Genomic DNA, 24106 nt, shown 5'->3' with positions numbered 1-24106 from the left:
CCGCTTGATGGGCCGGTGGCTTTTGAACCTCCGCTTTCTCACCGCCCGGACTTCGAGGACTGGCACACGACGCGGAGATCTGCTCCTTCCCGGACAACTGGGAACTATGGTGGACCGCTGTTTGCTCCCGCTTCGATGGATTCGAGCTTTTGTCCTGGTGGGGTACCCTTGCATTGTCGAACTGCGAAACTGGACTCCGGCTTGCTTTTGCTTGCCCTGTCGTTGCTGCTACAATTGACTTGCTTCATTGACTTTTTGTATTCCATTAGTATGGTGGCTCTCCCTAATCTACATCACTGCCGTAACCCTGGTCAACATTACGATTATTCCGTGCTGGGTGGTCCGCTCAATGTTATCCTTTATTGGGTTGGTTTCGTGATTAGGAAGGGCTGGGGGTAAGTTGCACACCACTGATAGACTGCTGGTTGACCTGTCCGTTGCACTGACGCTTGTACTCTCGACATTGTGAAACGTTAAAATTTCCCCCTCCCCCTCCCCTGCGGGTTTTTGCTGTATGTGAAGGTGTAGTACTGATTTGATAATTATTCATTTGCTGGTCGGGGGAGGGTCGTAGCCGAGTGTGTTTGTTCATATCCTCTGGCTCCTCCCTCACATCTTATTTTTTGTTTCATATTCCCTCTCCTCCTTCTTTTTGTCTCCTTATTCTACTTTCTTTCTTTCCTATATTTCGGGTTTCGGATTAGGGCGACAGGCACGCTTTTTGATGGGTAGGCCGTAGCCTTCTGCAGGGGTGCGGGGTGGGACGGGCGGGCGGGCGGGGTCTTTCAGATGTTTCTTTTTTGGTTCTATGGCCCTTTTCTATCCCTTTATAGCGGTGCCGCTTCTGTCCTCGCTTCTCTGGCATGAATGGGTTGGGGTCTGTCGCTATGCCACTTTTAGCAGTTTCAATGCTCCGTTGCGACTGCCATACCCTTCTTCTCGCCAGCTCTCTACTTTCTTCTGTATTATTAGCCGCGGGATGCCTGGCCCGGGGTGGCGCCCATCTTGCACGATTGTGTTTCTCCTTTTATATTTCTTTTTCTTTGTTCCTCCTTCTCCTTTCCCTGTTCTTGCCCTTATTGGTTTCCTCCCCTCTGTTTCCCCCCTATTTTTTTCCCCTTTCCCTCCCCTCCCCCCCCCTTTTTTTCCCCAGGCTCGTATGGCGAGTAGGTTTCGATCGTGCAGTTTATCTGCTCCCCTTGCCTTTGTTAGCGTGTTATTGGGTGGGGGGCATGAGATGCTGGTAGTACTTGTATGCTTATCTACTATATTTTGCGTTTGATTTGTGCTACGACCGACTCGTGTCTTCACGTCCTCCTCCCCCCCCCCCCTCCTCTTCCCATTTTGGCGTGGGTGTATTTCTGTTTATTGTTTTTCCCGTATTTTATGAATCTGCCATGAGCCTTGTCCCTTATTATAAAATGGACCTCATTGATCCTGATATTGGGCCGTTAATGTCGCCTGTCCTTTCCTTAGCATTGTTTTAAATATGTTTGCCTTCCTGCCAGCTGGCCTTGTGTCGCTTATTTTGACTTTTGATCATTTTTTGATTTGTGGCCGGTCGGATTGGTTGTGGGCCCACGCATGTCTATCCTGTTGATGCAAATAAAGGTTTTCAAAAAAAAAAAAAGAAGGAAACCAGGGGTGCCAATTTTAAGCCTGGCACAATCTTGTGGATAGGGGAAACTCCCTGACCAATTGAAAAATGGTTCCCAGAGGCAGCCCTGGCCACTTGGACATCATCACCAGGGGGCGTTTAGACCTAAATAAACCCCACAGTACCCTGGTCTTCCAAAATCCAACATGATAGAACCTTTCTCCTACTGGTCACAGCCCTAGGCACACCCCTGAGGTGTACAGGTAAACACAAAACTCCCTGTAAGCCAGTTCTAGAACAGGCGCCCACCCCCTCCTCCCCCCAACACTGGGATTGGCGCCATTCTAGCTACTTGGACAATGGCAGGGTAGGCCTAGGTGTCAGTTAGCTGCCTGCGATGTGAGGGGAGTGCTTATGAAGCTTGTGATGTTGGTGGGCACATCTGCCAGTCTATCCTGTGAGAAGGTGTTCACACTTCACTGCAGCCAAAGCTTTTTTGTTCCCTTTCCTGGGAGCCATTTACACTTCTCTGCAAGCTGCCAGGTGACAGTTGTGGATTAACTCTGAAAAGGCTACTATAGGCAGGAAAATGTCAACTTTCTAAATGTGGCATTTTCAAAATTGTAATTCCAAATCAGACTTGACCATCAGACTGGAGTTTAAAGTCATATGACTTTGAGACCTTTAACCATGGATCTAGCTCTTCCCAAACTGAAGCTATGCATTATAAGATGTTATAAAGTAACCCAGCAATGGGAGAGCCAGCCTTGCCACAGTAAAAAACAACTTAGGAGATTTTCCACTGCAAAGACATTTAAAACAGAAAATACAAGTCATCCATAAAGATAGGATCTAAATGCCCACAGGGCAGGGTGCATGGTATTTAATTAGGACATGTATAAATATAAAAACTGAGGTTTACGGTCTGTTAAAAAGGAGATTTTAACATGATGAAATGGCAGTTTGTGAGAAAATGGGGGTTAGTTGCGGTAGCCCCCACTTTTTGCCTGACTTTTGATGCAACTTTGACTGTAGAGTACTGGGTCCCTACTGTACAGGTTCCCAGTACCAGTGTTCTTTCCCTAAAACTGTTCCACAATTGGCCCTTCAGGCCCTCTGTAAGTCCCTAGTAAATGGTACCTGGATAACGCCTCCCGGCGCGGGGACACGCCGGGAGGCGTCACCAGGCGCTTTACAAACTCCTTTAAATTAAATTGAGACTAAAGAGGGTCCCCTAGGCACCACTCATCTAGGATACACAGGAATCATGCATGGCCTGGTACTAACAAAATGGCAGTCAACCTGCCACACTGCCTGTGCCATGCCAACCAGCACTGCCTAAGGTATAGGTAAGTCACCCCTCTAGCAGGGTGCACTATACCACCGGTATGGGCATATCTTCATGAGCAGATACACCCCTACAATATTTAAGTCCATTCTTGGATATTGCAAGTGCCAGGGTAGCCATAGAGAGTACATGGGTCGAAAACTTGACAACTCAAGTTCCCTAGCACCATGATGGCTTCCCTGAACCCAGGAGGGTTTGGTATCAAACTACTCCTCTCAATAAACCATGTACTCAGAGGTGCCCCTTGAAAACCTACCAACCCTTCCATGTACTGGACCCCAGGGTCAAGAGCCTCTGCTCTCTGGGACCAGAAACAATGCACATCCTAGCCGATGATGTCACACCTCCTCCTCCAGGATGGGCACAGTGCTCGAGAGAGAAGCTTCAAAGGCCTGCCGCTTTTATAATGTACCCCCAGCCTCTGCTGCTAGCAACAGATGGCAGTCCCCGGTTTACATCCCTATTTTGGTTGGGAAAATCTAGGAAGAATAGGTGGTGTGCCCACCTCTGCCAACTACAACCCCTAAGGTGTAGTAGGCGAGATGAAGCACACCTTTCAGTCCCCACCATCTTGAAGATGGGGCAACCCTCCGATCAGGGCTATGAATATGCCCCCTCCACCAGAAGGGTGGCATAATTGAGGGTGCAGTCACCCCAGGTAAGGTGTCCTTTGGCCCTACCCGACACTTCCTTAAACAGCCCCTAAATTTAGTATTTAGGTAGCTCCTTAGACCCTGGTTAGTTCCCGCCGACCTAAGACGCAGGACTAAGAAGACGCCGTGCAGCGAAGCCTGACAATGCCTACTGACTTGGTTCCAGTCCTACCGGCCTGTCTCCAGCTTCAAAGACCCTGAAAAGAAGAGGACGCCTGTCCTGTAGCGGTCACAATTTAGAAACCTTTATACGTGGAGAAAAATACAGGTTATCAAAGTAGATATTTCTTGCTCAGCCATTTAAAAAGCACTTCATAGGAGAAAACTGGTACTTACTTTAAATGCTCTCCGAATGTGGTGGTTACTCTGTAAATAGCAGTTTTTAATGAAGCTCTAAGTGCAAATCTCAGCGTTTTGTAGGAAGTGTCCACAAAACTTCCAGAAATCCTAGGGGGTTTGCTGGATGCATGAGGCAGCTTGAAATGTTTATCCACAGCCTGGGGGACAGGAAAAATACAACACGATGTAACAACAAGCCAATTTAATAACATTTAATGCCACTAAGAAAGTAGCATATTCTACTGATGGGTAACAAGGACAAAAGAAACTAAATGGTATGACCATCTGACAAGTAGACTGGAACTCAAAATAATGTCTCTATTCAAGCCAACAATTTTCCCTACATCTTGTTTTCCAGGCATACAGAATAGACCATATTCCTGCATGATATAGCATTTGAATGAAATGTCAAGTAAAAACTGTAAACGAGAAAAGAATCTTAACCAGTCGAAGAAAAAAATGCTACCAAACCTCAGGACTATCGATCCACAGTCTGCCAAATCTGGGTCGAAAAATTTAAAAACCAGTCCCTCACAGTGGCCCAATGATCTTCCTACCATTAGAGCAGCAATTTATTAAATGAATTAGCTGACAGTCACTACTACAAACTGCATCTACAAGCACAGCTATCCAGAACTAATTCAACCACGCTTCCCTAGAAACAAACAGGCAATTAGATAGCACGTCAAACATCCCAAGTCCAACCTAGACTCAAAGATGATCAAACAAAACACCAGAAACCCATCTCCTAAGTTTCTGAGTAGTTCTTACTCAAAGAAAACAAGACTTCCACTACATTTTTACTATACCCACCAAATCATTATTGTTTTCCTTATTTGAAAATATGACCTCAGCTAACATTGCAGCAGCTAAACTCCAACTCCCACACTTTTATATTTTCTATCAATTTGCTGATGTTTAGGTTTTTCCTGCACATACAATGGGAAAGTTAACGCTTTGACCTGTAAAACATTCATACCAAGCAACATTTATTTTACACTGGATGGTCCAGAATATCGGCTTGCTTTGAACAGATATTGGAACCTGTGTGGTCTGATCTGGAGCACATGCGCACTGCTACTGCACAAGTATTTTAACAGAAAATCGGCCAGCGATCATCTTCAAAAATTATAATACGTTAGTGCAATAGCACCAGAAAAAAAATACTATTTGTTTTCCTCCTGAAGTTTGCTTTCATACTTGCCTCCAGAAGGATCAGAAAAGTAGAAAGGATTGAGGGGAGCGTAGTTTGCACAACACCAAATGTGTCTTCTGTATATGATGCTGCTACCAAATGAGACAGACCTATTAACAGAAACAAAAAGTGACTGGTGGAAAAAAGGTTTTAGATTATAATTGACAGGAGATATTCTTACAAAAGGAAAAAAATGAATAAGCTGTAAGCATGCAAGAACACACAAGGTACACACATCCTATGTATGCACTATCAGAGCAACAAAGAGCTGATGTGCAGGGTAGTCCAGTTAAATTGGCATATGTTCTGAAATTCAAAAGTACATTTCTAGAAAAGGCATAGTGAACAACGAAAATGTAATTTCATATTTTTTAACAAGACACGCCATTATTAGTCTAACTTGAATGTCGCACAGGAGTGAGTGTTTTGAAGGGGTACTTACCTATATAAGTTGCTGTGATTTGTGGGTATAGTGAACAGACTCACTTGCTCTTGGACAGCAAAGCAAGCTAGTGCTGTAAGTCTCAAAAACCAAGCCCACAGAGACCACTTACCACCAATGGGCCACTGACAACAGAGAGCTCAACAACATCATTACGTCTTTAAGAGTAAAATACAACACAAACGTCTGGCCTCCAGCAGCTCTAAGGAGCCACAGCAAAGAGTGTTGCTCATTCTGAGGAACTGGGGATACGAGTCCCCTTCATATAAGGTAGTCACAATGAGAAACATCTATCATAATTTTCTACATAAGCAATTAGACCTGCAGTCAAATGCCTCTGAATAAATTAACATATTGTTACTTACAGGGTAAGATTAACAAGTAATAAACAAGCATGTATATTATATTTTGTTTCTGAACTTTTGCTTTAATTAAAAAATGATGGCAAGCAGGTGGTGCCTGGAGAAAACACGCCAATTAACAAAGGTAGCAAGGGAGTCAGGAATGCTTGTGATACATGAATCACATAGCCAAACAGACAAATCCATCTCTGTTCCTTTTACTCGTGAGCCACGCCCTCCACAGACACTGATAAGGTCTTCTAGCATTCACTTCAGTTCATGGTTTACCTTCAAGGACCGATGTGGGTCAAGCAACGGGATAAACAGCTTAAGTGGACACAGAGAGAAATCAGGGGACAATTCAACCACAAATCAAGGAAAATATGCTTATGGTCCTGTGAAACAGCCCTTGAGATACAGCAAGAGACAGCATCTGAAAGACCGTCCTAGTAGAGGTGAGCCCTAAAAGCAGGCACTGAATTGGTGGCTAGATGTGTGCAATTATAAAGTACTAAAAATAAACATTTGAGGTGTGATAACGGTAAGGTCACAAAATGGAAAGTAGGCAACCTAACTATGGGGCATTCACATAATCAAGGCCAGAACCATTCAGAACTTGGCCTCTTTAAGCCCTCCTCAGCAACAGTAGGTCATCAATTGAAAATATCAAAGATAAACGCTCATGAGAACAGATCGGCTGACACAATTACACAGTCTGGATGCTACGTGACATTCTGGTGTCAGTCCTTTGCCTAGCACTGAACCCGTGCCCTGTAGCAAACTAAGACATTAATAACAAGCATTGGCATAGACAATAGGTCTCGCCTTTGGGACCTTATAAGTGTTTAGTTTTCCAGCACAATATCCTTGGTGCAACAACATTAACCGTTGCATGGCTACACATGGCGTTTCCCACCCTACTCGCTACTGGACCCACTCTTCAAGGGGGAGCTCGCAGAGGCGATAGAAACATACTTTGAGGCAAATATAGGCTCCGTGGAAAGCTTTCAAACAATATGGGAGGCGTTTAAGGTTTATATTCGGGGCATAGCAATAACCAAACATTCAGGGGTCCTTAATGCTATAAGAAAAAGGTAATGAGACTTGGAACACAAGCTGGGGCAACTGGAGGAACGCCAGGTGACGGCTAATGGCAGGGAACTGGAGGAAGAGATTAAGGGACTGCTAGAAGAATATCATGAGGAGGCGGATAGGGACGTTAAACACATGGGGAAGTTTGCGTCAGCGCGCACGTATGGAGAGGGCGACAGACCGGGGTCGGTACTTGCGAGGGTGATAAGTGAAACGGAGAAGGACGCAAATTATAGCGGTAAAGTCAGAAGAGGGAGAGACATTAACGGAAGACACTGACAAAGCGAACCGGTTCAGAATTTATCATGCAGCCTTGTACACCTCAAAGGTTGGGGACCTAGCTGAGGAGATACTAGACTACTCAGAACATATCGATCTTCCGTCCCTCTCAAACACGCACAGGGAATTCCTAATGCATCCCATAGAGAGGGACGAGATAGTGGAGGCCCTAGCAGGCATGAAATCTGGAAGCGCCCCGGGCGCGGACGGCCTAACGTGGGCTTCTATAAGGCATTTATAGATCTTCTGTTACCACACATGGCAACCCTCTTTGACGACCTGTGTACGACGGGCTGCATGCCACAGACGATGCAGGAGGCAATCTTGGTGGCGATCCCAAAGCAGGGCAAGCCACCGGAGGAGTGTAGCTCGTACCGCCCCCTTTCTCTCCTGAATGTGGATACTAAGATCTACGCCAAAATATTGGCTAATCGACTGGCTCTCCTGGACCCACGGCTTGTAGCCCCAGAACAGGAGGGATTTATCCCGGGTAGGAACATCACATATGACATTCGCACTGTTTTTGGGACAATGCAGCATGTAAAGCAGGACACTAAGGCAATTGCGATATTTTTGGACATGGAGAAGGCTTTTGATTCCGTGGAGTGGTCGTTTACGAGGCAGGTCCTAACGAGAATGGGCATAGGGCCGGTGTTCTTGCAAATAATTGGCACTCAGTACAACAACCCCGGAGCGAGGGTTAGAGTGGGCGACTTAGTTACGGAACCCTTTGCTATAACCAGAGGGACTAGACAGGGCTGCCCACTGTCGCCATTGCTGTATGCCTTGGTGGCAGACCCGTTGGCCTGTGCGCTCCGAGAATATCATGGGAACGAGGGCATTGGCTTCCCTACGTATAAAGTTATAGTGTCCACTTACGCAGATGATACCCTGCTCTATGTCCGCCACCCAGAGAATAACTTGTCGGCAGTACTTGGAGAAGTAGTGCACTTTGGTGCACTCTCAGGTCTGAGTGTTAACTGGGCGAAGTCCATTGCTTTTCCCCCTTACGCCACTCACAAGGGAATTTTAAATGGAGTTCCCCCTGCAGTGGTCTGCGGATCCAGTTAGATATTTGGGAATCCAACTGCATACTGATTCGGCGACGGTGCTCCGGGAGAACTATGGTGTGGTCATTAGCAGATTGGAAGCTGATGTTGAGCGCTGGTTTTGACTCCCGCTGTCACTGATGGGGCGCATCTCAATTATGAAGATGGTGGTGCTGCCTCGGCTGCTGTTCTTGTTCATAAATATCCCCATGGTGCTATCGCGAGTCTTTTTTCAGAGACTGACACAAATCATGCTTAAGCTCGCATGGGCGGGTAAATAGGCGCGGGTCCAGTGGCAGGTACTCACGCTACCGTACAGTATAGGAGGTCTGGGCGCTCCGGACTTTGAGCTGTATTACAGAGTTGCACAGGGGGCGCACTTGCACACATGGATTCATGGAGACTTGAATATCCCGCATGTCCGAATGGAAAGATTATTCGCGGAACCTCTCCCCTTGGCAGCAACGATATTTCAATCGGTTGATCGTAGAACCGGGATAATAGATTCCATAACTGCCACTAATGCATGGCACTGCCTGTTGCAGCGGCAGGGAGGAGCACTACTTTATTCTCCATCCATGCCGGTGGAATGGGCCCATTGCTTGACCCCCTGCAGAGACGAGGGAGTGATAAAGGCACTTCACGAATTGAACATTCGGACGGCAGGAGACATGTTTCAGGACGGGGCTGTGAGGACGTGGGATCAGGTGAAGGGGACTGCCGGAACGGGTACCGCATTACAGCAATATCAGTTTTACAGAGTGCGCAGGGCCCTGACAGAGCAGTTGGGTGAAGACCTAGATGAGCCACGGGAGGTGCCAGAACTCACATACGTGTTTAAGGCAGACTCGCCACGTAAGATGGTGACCAATATTTACAAACTGCAATGTCCCATAGGGAGAACCGATACACAGCAGCGAGACTTGCATGGCAAAGAGATTTGCAAGTTCAGATAGATGATGACATGTGGCGATACTGCTGCACGAACACTAGAAGAATCTCGCTTCATGGTAGGCACTGTCTCATACATTTCAAGTATATTAATAGGGTATACTACACCCCGGAGCGTCTATATAAGTACGGGCTACGGGAGGAAGCAACATGTGAGAGATGCCGTGCTCAGACAGCAGACTTCCTACACTTGGCGTGGCTATGCCTGGGAGTACAGACATATTGGGAGGATGTATTCAGAGAACTGAGTAGAATAGTGGAGGTGGAGCTGGCCCCCGACCCCGCGGTAGCGCTCCTGGGATACTCCAGGAAGCTGCCTGGGGCGGTGCGCAGACAGGTTGACATGGGCACGCTCATAGCGAAGAGGGAGGTGGCGCAGTGCTGGATGAGGGGACCGTCGCCTACAATTAAGCTTTGGTCGCGGGATGTACTGTACTGCTGTACGCAGTCAGAAACCTATAATGAACTACTACCGCCGCATAGCCGGCCCAAGAACTTCTGGGGCCTATTTGCTGCACAGATACGTAGCGGGGACGGGGAGCCTGAGTCTGCTAGGGAAGAGGGTCTAGATGAGGCTGAAACACATGGTGACGGTACACCCTGAGACAGGGAGGGATTTAGAATGCAACATGGGGACTCGGAGCCACCCTGGGAGACTCGGTCTATTGTTATGGGGTACTGTGCTCAGAGTGGGATATGCCGCCTGCCCCTTGCTGGGTTGTTGGCAATATGACTGTGTATTTTTAATGGGTACGAGGAGTTCTGTTCGCGGCCCCCTGGCCGTGTTGTTGTGCACAAATGTATGCCCTTATGTTTTTGTTTTAAAACTTAATAAAAATATTTAAAATAAATAAATAAATAAAAAACTGTTGCATGGCTAAACACTTATAAGGTCCCAAAGGCGAGATCTATTGGCTATGCCAATGCTTGTTTTTTTAGTACTTGTGCCCTGATTATAGCCAGATCGAACAAGAAAGAATAAGGAGTAGTTTCTGTTCTGTAACTCCAGTTCTGTAGTAGGGGTATCTCTGTTATAGTCATAATCTAGTGAATAATCTAGTGAATAGTCCCGCCCATGTGCGTGGACCCCGGCAATCAAAAATAATCTCTTAAGTTGTCAAAAAATTGCAGAACTGCAAAGACACTTAAGAGAAAATTTAAAGACAAATAATGCAGCCTATATCCACAGGCTACACTGTCCAGTACTTCAACTAGAAATTCCACCAAAAATCCACAAACAGCAAAGCCTGTCCAGATTTCCCTTGCTTTTACTGCAAAAACCCCTCAGAAATGATAGAGAGGAAGGCCTGGACAGACAAGCCCCATAGGCTGCCATTATGTGGCTTAAACAGGATACTGTGCCTTTAAGGAAACCTTCTCCCAGTATCCCAGAATGCATAGCAGGTCCCACTGACTTCAGTTCTTTTTGAAGGCGTAAAAAAACGCCAGACCTGTAGCATTACTTACATGAACAATTCTCCACCGGGGAGGAGGGCGGGCGCTTATGACTATAACAGAGATACCCCTACTACAGAACTGGAGTTACAGAACAGAAACTACTCCTTCTGTAGTAGGGGATCTCTGTGTATAGTCATAATCTAGTGAATAGAATGGCAAGCCCATCCCCACACCAAAGCGGCGGTGGAGAAAGAACATAACGCCACTACTGTGCGAACAAATTCCGCAGCGAAGCCTGCCCAACCTGAGCGTCTGCCCTGGCATCAGAGTCCAGGCAGTAATGCTTAGCAAAGGTATGAACCGAATTCCAAGTGGCGGCCTTGCAGATTTCTGCAATCGGCACATTACGGAGCAAGGCTGTCGTGGCAGCTTTGCCCCTGGTGGAATGAGCCTTAGGCTTACCTCCTAAGGTCTTATTAGCTTTTTGGTAACACAATTGAATGCAGGACACAATCCACCTAGAAATGGACTGCTTAGAGGTAGCAAGACCCGTCCTGACTGATCCATAATTGACAAACAATTGGTCTGACCCACGAATATCTTTGGTCTTATCCAGATAAAATTTCAACACCCTCCTAACATCCAGGGAATGCAAAGATCGTTCCGCCGGAGAGGAAGGATTCTGAAAAAACGTAGGTAAAGTTATGGTCTGGTTGACATGAAAATCAGAAACAACCTTGGGAAGAAATTTAGGGTGAGTACGCATCACAACCTTAGCAGCATGAAACACAGTATAAGGTTCAGTACAACACAACGCCTGAATTTCACTCACCCTGCGGGCCGATGTAATGGCCACGAGGAACGCCGCCTTCCAGGACAGGTGCTGCAACGAAGCCTTGTGAATGGGTTCAAAAGGCTCCTTCATCAATCTGGACAGCACCACATTCAATTCCCATGAAGGCGAGGGAAGCCTGACAGGAGGGAACACCTTCTTCAATCCTTCCAGAAAGTCTTTGATCACAGGGATCTGGAAAAAAGAAGTCTGTGAAGGGCATTTCCTGTAGGCAGTCAATGCAGCAAGATGAACCCTAATGGAATGAACATTAAGGCCAGACTGCGCCAAATGTAAAAGGTAAGGAAGGATGACATCTTCCTTGCAGGTTGTAGGGTCATGGTTCCTAGACTGACACCAGATACAAAACCTCTTCCACTTGTAAGCATATGAAGTCCTAGTGGAAGGTCTCTTAGACTCCTTCAGTATGTCCATGCAATCTTCGGGCAGATTCAGATGTCCATACTGCACTATCTCAGGAGCCATGCCGCCAAACTCAAAGACGAGAGGCTGGGGTGTAACATCCGCCCCCCGAACTTCGTGAGAAGGTCCGGCCTGCACGGCAACCGAATGTGAGGAAGGAGAGAACGGTGAAGCAGGTCTGTGAACCACCACTGCCTGGGCCACTCCGGGGCAATGAGAATCATCCGAGCCCTGGACCGGGCCAGCTTGATGAGTACCGCCGGAATCAGGGGAATGGGTGGAAAAGCGTACAGAAAGCTGTTCGACCAGCTGATCCATAGCGCATTCCCCAGCGACCCCGGCTGGTAGTACCTGGAGGCGAAGTCTCGGCATTTGCTGTTTTCGGCGGTGGCGAACAGATCTACGTCTGGAGTTCCCCACCTTGCGAAGACTTCTCCCAGTACTTCGTCGTTTATGACCCATTCGTGGTTTTCCTGAATGAGTCTGCTGAGTTCGTCCGCCTGAACATTCTGCACACCTGGCAGATGGGTAGCCGTTATCGTCAGTCCTCTGGCCAGGAGCCAGTGCCAGATCGCCTGCGCCTCCTGTGACAGAGTGCGAGATCTCGAGCCCCCCTGCTTGTTGAGGTAGTACATCGTGGTAGTGTTGTCCGTTTGCACAAGCAGGGAGCTGGTCTGGAAGGACGGAAGAAAGGCCTTCAGTGCCAAGTGAACAGCTCTGAGTTCCAGGAAGTTGATGTGATAAGTGGCCTCCACCGGAGACCACGTTCCCTGAATCTGCAGAGTCCCGGAGTGCGCTCCCCATCCCAGGAGAGAAGCATCCGTCACGACAGTCTGCGTGGGAATGTCCTTGTGAAAAGGAACCCCTCTGAGGAGATTCTCCGCCGAACACCACCACTTCAGAGACTGAAGAGCATGCAGAGACAGTCGTATCCTGTCGTCCCAGGATCCTTTCCTCTGATCCCACTGGTCCTCCAAGCACTCCTGCAGCGGTCTCATGTGCAGTCGTGCGTGCGGCGTCAGGAAGATACAAGAGGCCATCGAACCCAGTAGAGAAGACACCGTCCTCACTGTTGTAGATGGAGTCGACATAAGAGCCTGAGCCTTCCGAAGGAGAGATAATCGTCGCTCTTCCGAAGGAGACACGCTTGCTGACAGCGTATCGATGGAGGCTCCCAAGTACTGTATGCATTGGACCGGAGTCGGGACCGACTCGGCCATGTTGATGTGCAACCCCAGCTTGTCCAAGAGAACGCACGTCTTCTGGAAGTGTGCTCGCGCTTCCGAGAAGGAGGATGCCTTGATCAACCAATCGTCCAGGTACGGGTAGACAAACACCTTGTTCTTCCGCAGGTGCGCTGCCACCACCGCCATGCACTTCGAGAACGTTCTCGGCGCAGACTTCAGTCCGAATGGGAGTACTGTGTATTGATAGTGATTGGTGCCGACTTGGAACCGCAGGAACTTCCTGTGTTTGCGTGCAATGGGCACATGGAAGTATGCATCCTGTAGGTCTATGGCACAGAGCCAGTCCCCCTGTTGCAACTGAGGATAAATCTGATGCAACGACAGCATGCAAAACTTTTCCCTGCGAATCCACTTGTTTGCCTGTCGCAAGTCCAGAATGGGCCTGAACTCGTTCTTGTCCTTGCGAACCAGGAAGAACCGGGAGTACAGGCCTCTTCCTCTCTGGGACAGAGGCACGTCTTCTATCGCCCTTTTCCTTAACAGGGTATCGGCCTCCACCTGGAGCTCTAGCAGCTGAAACCGCGAGCTGACCGGAGGAATCGATGGAGGCGGGCTGGTGAACCGAAGACTGTATCCATTGCAAACAATATTCAGCACCCACTTGTCCTGAGTAATTTTTCTCCACTCTGCCGGAAAAAATTGGATGCTTCCCCCTACCGGAGTGGGTAATGGATCCGGGGGAAGTAAGTTCCTAGGGTCTAGACCCAGCCTGGCCCTTGGGCGCCGGAGCCGACTGCTGGCCTCCCCTGCCCCTCTGGCGCTTCTGGAACGGCTTACGGAACTGCTGTTGCTGTTGCGAATGTCCCGAAGCCTGGCCACGTCCACGGCCCTGTCCACCGGACCGCCGTTGGAAAGGGCGGTACGGCTTCTTCGTCTCCTTAGGCTTCTCGAGGCCCACCGCCGTGAGCGTCTCGGCCTCCGCTTTCATGCGGGCCATCTCGTCGTCCGCATGCTGCCCAAAAAGAGACTTGCCGGAGAACGGCAGGTTGGCCACCCTCTGCTGCGCGTCCGGTTTCAGGGACGTAAGACGGAGCCAGGCGTGACGCCTCTGGTTGACCCCATGGCAAAACCCATGAGCAGCCAACAGGGAAGAGTCCGCTGCCGCACTGATGATCTGGTTGGCCACCAGCATCCCTTCACTCAGCACTTCCTGAAAATCCTCACGCTGTTCACGAGGCAAGTGCTCCGCAAAACGCTCAAGGGAGTCCCAGAGGGCGCGGGCGTACCGACCCAACAGCGCCGTGGCACTCGCAGCCTTCATGGAGGTGGCGGCTGTTCCACAGACCTTTCTCCCTGCCGAATCCATCCACCTGGAGTCCTTATCCGGGGGGACCGTGGATGACGGAGCGGAGGCATGTTGTTTGCGTGCCGCCGTCACAATGACGGAGTCCGGAGGGGGTTCCGCTCTCAGAAAAGCCGGATCCGAATCCGGGGCCCGGTACTTCCTCAGCAACCTAGATGGCGCCGCCTTTGTCACCGCTGGGGTGAGGAAAAGGTCCATAGCTGGTTCCTCCAGGCCCGGTACCAGAGGAAGGAGAGGGCGAGACGAGTGTTTTTGGTGCAACGTCTCAAAGATCACGGACGTCTTCGGCGTGGGCACTGTCAGGGGTATGCCCAGCTTCGCAGCGCCCCTCAAGAGGACATCCTGGAACGCCACCAGGTCATCAATTGGGGACACCCTCGTATCCGGTGATCCCGACAGGGTAGGAGAACGCTCCCTGGAGCCAGAGGATCCCGTGCGGGAGCGAGACTCGCGCCTCCTATGGCGGCGTCTCGACCGCGTGGACGATCTGTGTCGCGACCTGTCCCGCCTCCCAGAGCGAGAGCGAGACCTGCCAGTCCTTGGCCTCCCCACCGGTTTCCGTGGTGGAGTCTTCCTCGGAGCCTCCTTGGGTGCAGGTTTAGGGGTCCCCTTAGGAGGCACAGGCAAAAACGGCAGCGAAGTGGACCTCGGCGGAGGAACTTCCGGCTGCGGTGTCGGCCCACGCGGAGGGACCGGTGGCGGCGGGTCGTCCGCTGGAAGTGGAGGCAGTGTCGGAGGATCCTCTTGAGGCAGAGGAGGAGGAGGAGGAGTGACCGCCTTAGGAACAGGTGTATGCGTCGACCGAGGCCGAGAAGGAGTGTACACCGCAAAGTACACCGTGCCCTGTGATCCCTTAGGCGAAGAGGGCGGAGAGCCCGCCCCTTCAGCCGGAGACCGCTTCCTCTTGCGTCCCCCACTGGAAGCCGTGTGACTCCTGGGACTAGAATCCCTCTTGCGACGCTTCGGAGATCCTGACCGACTCCCAGACGTCGACCTCCGCCTGCTCGACGTCGAGCGTCGCTTTTCCGGCGTCGAAGGACGTTTCCTTGACTCCGGCGTCGAACGCCGCCTCCGCGACGTCGACCTCATCTTCCTCGGCGTCGAACGCCGATCCCTCGACGTCGAACGCCGACCCCTCGACGTCGACCTCTTCCTCCGCGACGTCGCACGCCTCCGCAACGTCGAACGGTCCTTCCTCGACGACGAGTGTCGCCGCCGTCGTCTGGATGCTCTCGACGTCGAGGATCCCCTCGACGTCGACCGGCGGTGTCGCCTCGACGGCGAGCGCCGATGTCTGCTCCGTCCATGACGTCGGCGCGAAGCCCTCGACGTCGAAGACGACGTCGACGGCGGCTTCGTCCGCGGTGGCTTCGACGTCGAGTCGTCCCGATGTCTCGGCCCGGAGCCCCGGGGAGAAGGGGAGCACACCGCCGTCATCCCTCTCGACGTCGTCGTCGACGCTATCGACGTCGACCGGGATCGCTTGCTGGGCTTCCTGCCTCTGGGGAGCCCCCCAGAGGCCTCAGCAGAGGCAGAGGGAACCTTCCCTGACTGCCCAGACCCACCTGCAGCCTGCAGGCGCCTCTCCTCAAGGCCAGACAGCCTGATCTTCGCCCTTTCCTTCAGAGTGCGAGTTGTAAACTGCTGGCAGATGACACACTCCTCAGGGACATGATCTTCAGGGAGGCAGACGATGCAGACATCATGTGGATCACCTCTGGCCTTCTTCCTCTCACATGCTGGACACTTCACAAAGAGTCCAGGCATTTTAGAGCCCTAAAACACCTGAAGCAGCACACAGAAGAGAAGAGAAAACCAAGAGAGTAAACTGCAACACTTTTAGAATACACAAAGTGCCAAAACATGCAATAAACCCTTGAAACAAGGGAGAGCTCAATACCAGGGTCCTGTAAGCAGGAGCCGGAAAAAAGAACTGAAGTCAGTGGGACCTGCTATGCATTCTGGGATACTGGGAGAAGGTTCTAGAAGGTTTCCTTAAAGTCACAGTATCCTGTTTAAGCCACATAATGGCAGCCTATGGGGCTTGTCTGTCCAGGCCTTCCTCTCTATCATTTCTGAGGGGTTTTTGCAGTAAAAGCAAGGGAAATCTGGACAGGCTTTGCTGTTTGTGGATTTTTGGTGGAATTTCTAGTTGAAGTACTGGACAGTGTAGCCTGTGGATATAGGCTGCATTATTTGTCTTTAAATTTTCTCTTAAGTGTCTTTGCAGTTCTGCAATTTTTTGACAACTTAAGAGATTATTTTTGATTGCCGGGGTCCACGCACATGGGCGGGACTATTCACTAGATTATTCACTAGATTATGACTATACACAGAGATCCCCTACTACAGAACTAAGGGTCAAAATGTAGTTCTCATTTGACCATTTTGCTTGTTCGTATTAAAAAACTGAAACCTGGTCACTAGTGGGAGGGAATATTTACTCACTCAATAGATTGCATTTATAACATTTCTAAACAATACTCTATCATGACGTGGAGCATGTATAATTGTGAAAGCGGCACAGAATGTAAAGATCTGTTCGGTAAAATAATTTTTTTTTTTTAAAACAAAACACCCACAAAGACCAGCTAAAAGCACCTTCGGGGAAATTAACAGGACTAGTTTGCATTTGGCAAAACAGAAACCCCTTAGTAGCAGCGCCAATGGCAAGTGCTGGCATGTAGCAAGCATCACTTCACATTGTATTGGAGCGAGTTTTAACTACAAGTAGGAGAATGTAAAAAGACAAGGGACATAGCGGACCTTCCATGTCAGAAAGGAAACGATTTAAAAATCGGATGTGGTTTGTTAGCATCAAAGGAGGCGCTAAAGGTAGAGTGCAGGCGTTAAAAGGGCTTGGCCTCACACGGTCCCATTTAACTGCTCCAAATAAAGCCTCTTTCACTTCTAAATGCAATATAGGGACTAAGAAAAAATATCCGCCACACAGACTCCTCCTATCCGAGTTTCAAATAAAAGAACATTAAAAGTACGTTGTGCAACTGAAACAATTAGAAACGCGTACAACGCGCTACAGTGCCTCATCAAGGGATAGTACTTTTTGCGCTATATGAATCCAATTTCAATACAGCCAAATAAAACTGATTTCACTTACGTGTAACTTTAGTAAGATTACAAAATGATGTTAAAAAGGTCATACTACACAAATCTGGCGTAAAACTATTTTAAAACTAAAATCCCATCTCTAAGACTGGTTTCTTTGAGGAACTTAAAGCGGGATCGCGAGGAGAAGAGAACCCTTCCTTTTAAACTGAGACCTTAGGGAAGCCCACTCAGTGCCGTAATGAAACTAAACAACCCACCCTCCCTCTGCCCCACTCACTGAAAGGTACATGGAGGCCAGGGCCCCACTCTGGACTTAATCGAGATCTCTCCGATCAGGGTACTGTATACAAGATGAAAACAAGCACCGTCTTCACCCTTGCTAAAGAAAGAAAATCGGGCGCCGTGCTACTACAACATATAGCATGGTGCCCATGCCTAAGAAAATAATGCGCATAGTAGCCCGTGAAGGGCGCCATGCTGATTTAAAACAAATATAAATAATGCAGAAAAGCGTTAGCCTCGATACAGGAAGACAAACAAAACAAGCAATATGCAGTCATTCACACGGCAATATAACCAATAGCTGCAATGGTCTGAACCCATGATGTATGTTTTCATGGGTGATGAGTGACATTTAAACAGACTTAAGGCTGAAGAGGGCTGTGCTGAAATATCTCCACGCACTGTCTACATATGCATTATTGTTTTAATTTATTTTTATTCCAAGTGCCAGCGTAGCCAAAGGCGTCAGGCCAGGTCTAAAAAAGTACAAACGTAACCAAATACAATATATAAGCTTACAAATGTGTACACAATTACAGTTGGCAAAACATAATACCATCCGCTGCCATGGGGGCCCAACAAGAATTTTAACGGCGAAAGGTTCCAATTAAAGTTTATAAGAGGACATAATTAAGAATGCCAAAACCTGCCTACTATACAGTAAATGAGATTCATTGCAACAAAATACCAGGATTTTATCACAATGTAATATCTATCAGCCCTGTAAAGCCTCTGATGCTTGAACATTCGGTGTGACAATAAATATGCCCGCTCTCATGCAACTGTCTTAACTTTTCATAACCAACATACAAGAGCCATGGGATCGGACATAACTGTCCAATGAACCAAGAGGGTATATAACCTTTATCATAGTTACTGTAAACTAACTCAGGCCTAAAATAGTCCACGAGGAGATGACTGCCAGAGGGCCGGGGCGCTTCGTGGTCATTCAGGATAAGAGCATCGCACATTTGGTCATCTGTGCTGGTCTCTGCCAGCTGGAAGGCTCCTCCAGCGGGAGGTTCAATGAGGCAGATACTTGAAAAGCAAACAGGCAGTAACAGCAACGCACTGTGGCTTAAAAGCGGTGCTTCAGTTTACTCTGACATTTTGATCACCAACTGCGCAGCCCTACAGCCGAGAGAAATGTGGTGACGTGACGCGGTGTGTGTGGACGGCGGCTGCAAATATTTAACCCAGAAAGCAGGATGGACTAGCACTTGGATGCCAGGAGAAACAAAGTTGGGGTATCGAGTCGGAAGAGGTTGGGGGCGGAGAAGGAAGAGAAAGCCAGGGAGGTGGAGAGCGAAGTAAACAACTGTTGGTGCGGCCCAGTAAGTGACGGCGTGCGCACACAACGGCGAAAGTGAAAGCAGGCTGGTGAGTAGCAAATCGCAGCGGTGCATATCGCGCGTGCTTGTGCGCGTGCTAGCAAGCTGGTGGCCGGCCTGGGTAGCACTTTAAAAAGCCCCTTGCTAAATTCCTCGCAAGAGCAGCTTATGCGCTGACTCTAGCGAGACCTAAAAGCTAACAATAATTGCTATCAGAAAGCCATCTGCTAGTTTACAGCAGTGCTGCTACTGTCTTGATAGGGTAGTTACTGCTTGCAGCTATCATAAGCAATGGTTCCTGCAACAAAGTCAACTAAAGAAATATCTGGCACTTATTCGCAAATTTCGCCAAACTACGACACATTTACAGATTGACAAATGGTGAGAGTAGGACTCCGAAAGACTGGTCATCTAATTGTAAAATCATGGCAAAAAAAGGCCCAATTACTAAGTACAAACTGCAATGTTTTTAAAGTTTTTCCAAATAAGAGACATCATTCATCAAGTAATTGGTGATGACCTGAAAAACAGGACTTTAGAGGTCAAAAGAGACCTGGCAGGTCTGGGTGACAATGTACACACTAGTAGGAAAGAAATAAAAGACAGCATTGAAAGGTCCAGCTCATACGCAGGACTGGAGAACGGCTCCCTTACAGGACAGATGATTCTGCAAATTAAAAGTTTTAGCAGAGGAGAAAAACGCCAACCAGAGCATTTTCACAGCCTCTCAAACAACTTAGACCATAAAAATGGGAACTTGTATAGATTACACTATATCTGAAGATCACAATCTCCAGACGGAAAACGTTTTGGAGATATTTGCCCAGATATTTTCCTATAATGAAAAAGGGTTCTAGATGCTGCCAGACTTCATCAAGTAGAAGCTTATAGACTAACCGTCGCCTGTTCGTTTACATGAAATATTAAACCTACCAGATATTTTGATTTCTACTTGATACCTACTGTAACGCACTTTACATAGTATACACAGCCTTCTGACTGGGAAGAAAAGTAGCACTGAAAAGGAGTACCCTCGCAGAGGGTACTGTATGTTTTTTAGCTATTAACAGTAAGGTACCCGGAAAAGTATTGCAAGACAAGAAATCTAGAAATATTTGGAGGAGCAAGAAGCAGAGAATTGCACTTAAGTAACCAATACTCTGTAAGAAGGCAGATGGTGATGGTGTTGGTGTTGGTGTCCTTCACGTGTCTGCTCACTACATGACCTCCCACCCTTGAAGCTTGACTGAATACACAAAGGCCAAAACGCATAAACCGTGGTGCTTTATCAAGCACTAATTGGCGGCTTGATGATTTGGGATTCAACAACTGTCCAAAAGCATGAAGATCAGTGACAGTACAGCATCATAGTTGCAAGACTCCTTAGCAGTAACTTAGGGATAATTATTACTTTTTACCACCATCTTTTGCAATCATTAATTCTACACTGGCGCTGAGATTAAGGAGTTTAAAGTATGGAAGAGTGGTGGGTGCCTTAAGGTGAGGGAAAGGTTTCATAAAGAAAATTTTAATAATTTCCTGCAATGTAAAATTGATTTTGGTTCCAATCAACACATGCTATTCTGAAAATCTAAAATAAGGCACTAGGTGAGAAATGATGTTAGAGATGAACGGAAAGGCTCACTAAATAAAATATTGACATCTGAGAAAATGAAGTCGAGGAGCACATATTAGTTGCTCTACATGACCCTGTGTCCTGCAGCTATTGTTTATAAATACCAAGAAAAGGACTAAAGACCTGCAGATATTATCGACTCAAGGGATGAGGAGTGGGAATACATGTTCCATTATGTAACTCCAGACTCCCGCAGCAAGGAGTGTGATGCTAGGGGTCATCTCACCCACATATTATGGCGATGTCCCAAACTTATTTCTATTGCGTTTTGTGTCCTCATTTTAAAGGCAGTAACAATATTTGAAATTTAACAGTACATTAAAAAAGTTCTATAGGAAAGTAAAAGGTACTTGTAAACATTTTAAAATTATACCCAATAATGAGCAGAATTGGAAAGTTAGGCAACAGTCTCACAAAGTAAAAAGTAGTGTCAATTCAAGGGAACTAAACTGGCATGCGTCCCAAACACAGTACAGTGGAACTGGAAAGGCTGCTGATTTAAACAGCCTTGTGTAAGAAGTAGGTTTGTATTCCAGACTCCATGTACATTCCAGTGTATTACTGGGAGACCGGAGTGATGCTTATAAATTAAAACAAGAGACCTACGGTGTAATGCTACCATTACACTAAGCAACTTGCTTCTCTATGATCACTGCCAAGGCAAGGACCAGGACAGATTTGCCAATTTTTAACATACCAGAGGGCGGTTTGGCAGAGGAGACAAAGGTGCAGGAGCCTCCAACAACTCTGCCCCTCATCCCCGGGGTTTCATTAGCAACATCTTCTTGGTCGACAAGGCAGATGGAGGACAACGACCAGTTATCAATGTCACGAATTCAACGTGTGGCTGGTCTACCGCCACTTCAAGATGGAGGGGATTCACCTCCAACGGGACGTTATACAACAGAGATTGGATGGTGCATCTGGATCTCAAGGATGCCTATCACTCAATCCCAATTTTTCCCCCTCATTGGCGGTTGCTACAATTTCTGTGGCAGGGCCAGACCTACGAGTTCACCACTCTGCTTTTCTGCCTCTCGTTCGCTCTGTAGTGTTTTACAAAAGTTCTAAGGCCAGTCGAGGACTACATACAGGCGCGAGGAATCCGGCTAATCATCTACCTTGTCGACATCCTGATCATGGGGCACTGCTTACACAGGCTGCCGTGTCAGCTTCAGACCATGGTAAACCTTTTACAGAGCTTGGGCTTCGTTGTCAACAAGACCAAATCCCTCCTGACCCCCTCTCAGAAGCGTACTTTTCTGGGTTTCTTGGTAGAAACTGGTGATGCTTCTTTCAGACTCCCCTCTCGGAAGGTGACAAAGATTGGCCATGAACTGCGGCGGACTCTATCCACACACCAGGTCTCCCGATGGCAACTGGCCTGCCTAGCGGGCATTCTCTCTTCCTTCATTCAGGCCATCTTTCCGGGCTCTCTGAACTACCTGGCCTTGCAGTGCCTGAAAGTCGCGCATCTGCCTCTCTTACTACCAGGCAGCGGAGCTATCTGAGGAAGCGCGAGCCGAGATCAGTTGGTGGTTGACAAAAATGGAGGCTTGGAATGGAAGGGCAATCTTCGGCTTGGCACCGGACGTCGCCATAGAGTCTGACACCAGCAGATCAGGATGGTGCGCCAGATGTGGCAAGTGGTCTCCTCAAGAACAAAAGCTACACATAAATTGTATGGAGCTACTGGCGGGTTCCTTTGCAGTCAGATGCTGGACCAAGGACCCGGTACAGGTATGGGTTCTTCTCAAGATGGACAATGTATCAGCAGTTCGGTACATCAACCATCAGTGGGGTACCTGGTTGAAGGCAGACCTTGCCATCAATTTCTGGCAATATTACCTGGAGCATTAGATTTTAGTCACAGCTGAGAATCTGCCAGGCCAGGCCAACCAGGTGGCGGACTTTGTCACACAGCTTCCAAGATTCGGCCTTGGGAAACTCCATTCAACTGTTTTCTCTTCCCTCCGAGAGAGGTTGGGGCCCTCTTCACATCCAGGCTGGACCACCAGGTGCCCAGTTTTCTCATTTGGTAGCCGAACCCTCTGGCTGTCCCTCATCACGTGGAGGATTACAAGGGGCGATGGTCGGTACGAGGCCTTTTGAGCGCCGCTGAAAGATTCCTCTCCAGGGCCTAGGCCGATACAGATCCTCCTGGATTTGTTGGACCCGTGGGTGTTTATGACCGAGTCTCAATCCTGTGGTAGCGTATTTAACCCACATTCTTAATTTTGTGGCCTCCCTGGCGAAGAACAGGCTGGCTTATAGGGCAGTCAATTCCTTTCGGTCTGCAAATTCGGCAGGGCATCTTCAAGTGGAGGGTTCCCCGAGCGGGGAGCACCCCATTGTGTGCCTATTGTTGAGAGGTATAAGACTGCCTCTTCGCCCAGAACCTAGGTATTCAGCGCATTGGGACGTTAACCTGGTTCTTAATTGTTTCCTCGTTATGGCAACCCAACTGTTTCTTGTCCAGAAAGGAACTCTACGGTTAGTTCGCCATGTTGCTTTGCCTGACTTCCTGCAGAAGGGTCACAGATGTTTAAGCCCTGGATATCACAAAGCAGACATTCTCACCCTTAGGGGTTACGTTAACAGTCCGTAGAAGGACGGAATGTGGGACGTGGGTTATTTCCTACCTGAACTTTGCTGACTCTCCGAAGTTAAGTGTTGTGGGGTGCCTCAAGGAGTATGAGGAGATGTCCGCAGAATTCCGTCCCCCCGGATGAGAGACAACTTCTCATCGTCGCTGAGAAAACCTCATAATGGTACCTCCTCCCATTATTGCTCAGGTTATGATGGGAGATGCAGGAAGCTGGTATTTATATGCAAATGTTCAGTGATCATTCAGCGCACGGCGCAATGGCTTCCAATGCCTTTACTTCAAGGGCCAGATATCCCCAATGCTGCGGATTGGTCTTCTGATTCCACCTTTAAGAGGTTCTATTTCAAACCAGTGCTGGATATAGATAGTTTGGTTGTAAGCTTTGAATTAGTATAATCAAAGCCTTCGGTCCGGACTTAGAATGAAAAATGTCCTAGCTATCGTAACAGAAAAATTCAATTCTATTAAGGACTTGGAGGTGAGGCTTATACCAGCCAGGGATTCTGGAAAAGAATAGCCCACCCGTGACTAGTAAGTAACGCATATGGTATCAAACTTCTCAGCATAATAAACCTACACTGATGCCAGTGTGAGATTTATTATACAATGCACTCAGAGGGCATCTTAGAGAGGCCCCCTGAAAACCAACCAGCCTCTGGTGGGTTCTCTGACTGGTAAACACCAGCCTGCC

At 48.3% G+C, this 24106-nt stretch overlaps 1 protein-coding gene across 1 annotated transcript in view; it reads right to left on the bottom strand.

Moving 5' to 3' along the window:
- NDC1 (NDC1 transmembrane nucleoporin) overlaps window positions 1-24106 on the bottom strand; it is a 290787-nt gene that overhangs the window by 24424 nt on the left and 242257 nt on the right. Inside the window, exons 16-17 of the mRNA XM_078670466.1 lie at window positions 5142-5242; window positions 3935-4095 (exon numbers count right to left, since the gene is read on the bottom strand). Coding sequence (XP_078526592.1) covers window positions 3935-4095; window positions 5142-5242 — 262 coding nt within the window. The remainder of the gene's footprint in view (window positions 1-3934; window positions 4096-5141; window positions 5243-24106) is intronic.

The sequence above is a fragment of the Lissotriton helveticus genome, chromosome 1_2 (assembly GCF_964261635.1).
Source record: "Lissotriton helveticus chromosome 1_2, aLisHel1.1, whole genome shotgun sequence".
NCBI classification, from domain to species: Eukaryota; Metazoa; Chordata; class Amphibia; order Caudata; family Salamandridae; genus Lissotriton; species Lissotriton helveticus.
This window is presented reverse-complemented; position numbering and strand designations above follow the sequence as displayed.